The sequence below is a fragment of the Phaethon lepturus genome, unplaced genomic scaffold, assembly GCF_000687285.1.
Source record: "Phaethon lepturus isolate BGI_N335 unplaced genomic scaffold, ASM68728v1 scaffold8997, whole genome shotgun sequence".
In the NCBI taxonomy this organism is placed as follows: Eukaryota; Metazoa; Chordata; class Aves; order Phaethontiformes; family Phaethontidae; genus Phaethon; species Phaethon lepturus.
The window spans coordinates 1,000-3,548 of NW_010552477.1; the positions used below are offsets into that span (position 1 = coordinate 1,000).

The 2,549-nt window shown below is 50.5% G+C and overlaps 1 protein-coding gene across 1 annotated transcript in view; it reads right to left on the minus strand.

The window, feature by feature from the left end:
- Positions 1 to 2,310: 2,310 nt before the first annotated feature.
- Positions 2,311 to 2,549, minus strand: part of NDUFA1 (NADH dehydrogenase (ubiquinone) 1 alpha subcomplex, 1, 7.5kDa) — a gene marked incomplete at its 5' end in the record, with an annotated part of 576 nt that continues 337 nt past the window's right edge. Inside the window, one exon of the mRNA XM_010291219.1 lies at positions 2,311 to 2,331. Within this exon, the coding sequence (XP_010289521.1) occupies positions 2,311 to 2,331 (21 nt within the window). The remainder of the gene's footprint in view (positions 2,332 to 2,549) is intronic.

Genomic DNA, 2,549 nt, shown 5'->3' on the forward strand with positions numbered 1-2,549 from the left:
GTCTGCTTTGAAAGACAGGTGGGAGAAAAGGACCCTGAGGACCCTGGCATAGGAGTTGTGCCAAGGCATGGGGAAGCATCTGAGGGGGAACTGGTCAACAGGTTGGAAAATGGCTTAGCAGCTGATGGGAAGGTCTTGTGCTGGAACCGCCGGGGAGGCAAGACTTGGGATGCAGACCCCTGAAGAGCTCTGTGTGTGTGACAGATCAGGGCCACTCATTTATTGCATCTCATGCAACAAAGGAAGCTTCTTCCAGCTGCTGCTTAGGACATGCTGTAAGGTGAGCACAGCCCAAGGCATGGTGTCAGACAGAAAAGGCCTCTTCTGAGCCCAGAAATTCTCCATGGAGACACACTCACCTAGGCAGGACAAGTCTCGCAAGAGCTGTTCAAGGCCCCTTGGTATCTGGAAGGATTACAGCAAACCCTGCCTCGAGCAGCTCCAGGTTGCTTTTCAGCTGTCTGTGTAGTTTGGGAGAAGTGCTCAAGGCTAGTCTGAACCCTGGAAGCCTGTTTCCTCTTCTGCTTCCTGTCTCGATCTCCACCTCTTTTTCCCTCTCTTATTTCTTGTCCTCCTGATCTTCCCTTCCTGCTAGTTCTTCTGTCTCACCAACCCAAAGCGCTTACCACCAGCTAGTCAGCTACAGTGCTGGTTGGAATTTAATTGATTCACAAGCTCTTTTCAGCCCTTCAGAAAACTGGAACCTTGGCAAGCTTGTCAGGAACCAAACACAAAGCTGACCATATCTAGAAAGCACAAACAGCTGGACAGCTTAAGCACATTGTCTCAGAGCCTGAACACAGAGCACCACAGAGAAGTGTCAGACTTATCTGTCCCTGCTCAGTCACACAGGCTATGAGTTACGGTTCAGGACTGCTGAGACTATCAGAAACACTTCATCCCAACCCAGCTGATCAGCAGAGGAATTCAGATGCAAGTTTCTGTGTCTGAACTTGCTGTTATTCGTGCTGATGTAAATCCAGAAGAATTCTGTTTATGTCAGTGTATTTTCTTTTTCTGCAATATTATTACTTTTTCAATATGGCTACAGGCAACTCAAGGGAATTATATTAGAGACACTCGTGCAGAGTAGGGAAAAGAGACTTGGTTACAGTCAGCAGAAAACAACTTCTATTGCTACTGGGCATCCTCAGCTCTCACTGGCTCCAAACAGTAAAAAGGTGTTTTGCTGCTGGCCTGGCTGCAGGTCAGCAGAAGTGAGTGCAAAAATGAGATCAGTCCTGCTGGCTTTCTGCATTTTGCCATCAGTGACAGTGGCAGCACCTCTGGGGTAACAGAGTTAAGAAGGGGAAAAACTCCTGTGCAACAGCAGCTGGGAGAGAGGAGTGAGAATATGAGAGAGAAACAACTCTGCAGCCACCAAGGTCAGTGAAGAAGGAGGGGTGGGAGCTGCTGGAGCAGAGATTCCCCTGCAGCCCCTGGTGAAGCCCACAGTGAGGCTGGCTGTCCCCCTGCAGCCCATGGAGCTCCATGCTGGAGCAAATCTCCACCTGCAGCTCGGGAAGGACCCCACGCCGGAGCAGTGGGTGCCCGAAGAAGGCCGTGACCCCATGGGAAGCCCAGGCTGGAGCAGGCTCCTGGCAGGACGTGTGGCCCCGTGGAAAGAGGAGCCCATGCTGGAGCAGGTTTGCTGGCAGGACTTGTGACCCCGTGGGGGACCCCACACTGAAGCAGTCTGTTCCTGAAGGGCTGCACCCCGTGGGAGGGACCCACACTGGAGCAGTTCATGAAGAGTTGCAGCCCGTGGGAAGGACCCACATTGGAGAAGCTCGTGGAGGACTGTCACCAGTGGGAGGGACCCCACACTGGAGCAGGGGAAGAGTGAGGCATCCTCCCTCTGAGGAGGAAGGAGCAGCAGAGATGTGTGATGAACTGACTATAACCCCCATTCCCCGTCACCCTGTGCTGCTGGTGGGGAGGAGGAAATCATGAGTGAAGTTGAGCCTGGGAAGAAGGGAGGGGTGGAGGAAAGGTGTTTTTATGATTTGGCTTTATTTCTCATTATCCTACTCTGACTTGACTGATAGTAAGTTAAATTTCCCTAAGTGACAGTAATTCGTGGGCAATCTCTTCCTGTCCTTATCTTGACCCACAAGATATTTGTTATATTCTTCTCTCCCCTGCCCAGCTGAGGAGGGGAGTGATAGAGCAGCTTTGGTGGGCATCTGATGTCCAGCCAGGGCCAACCCACCACAGCAACACAGATGCAAGGGTTGAATACATGTATATCTTTATTAAAGACCTAAATCATTTTATATAGATATGTGGATTCTCCAAAGTGCTGCCACCTTAGTCTATGTTCTCCAGACCCTGAAAAAGAAAAAGTAACAGCTGTATCTGCACCATTCTTGTCACCAACTTGCAAGAGGGCATAGCTGAAAATGCAGGTTGTTTTTTTCTTAAGTACCCATGTCCTAATTAAAAAAGAATTTATAATGCACATCCCCACAGACAGGCCAGCTGCAGGTACAGAGCGAACTCCAAAGCCCCAAGAGCAACCAGTGCCCACTGCAATGGCCGTAGGCTTC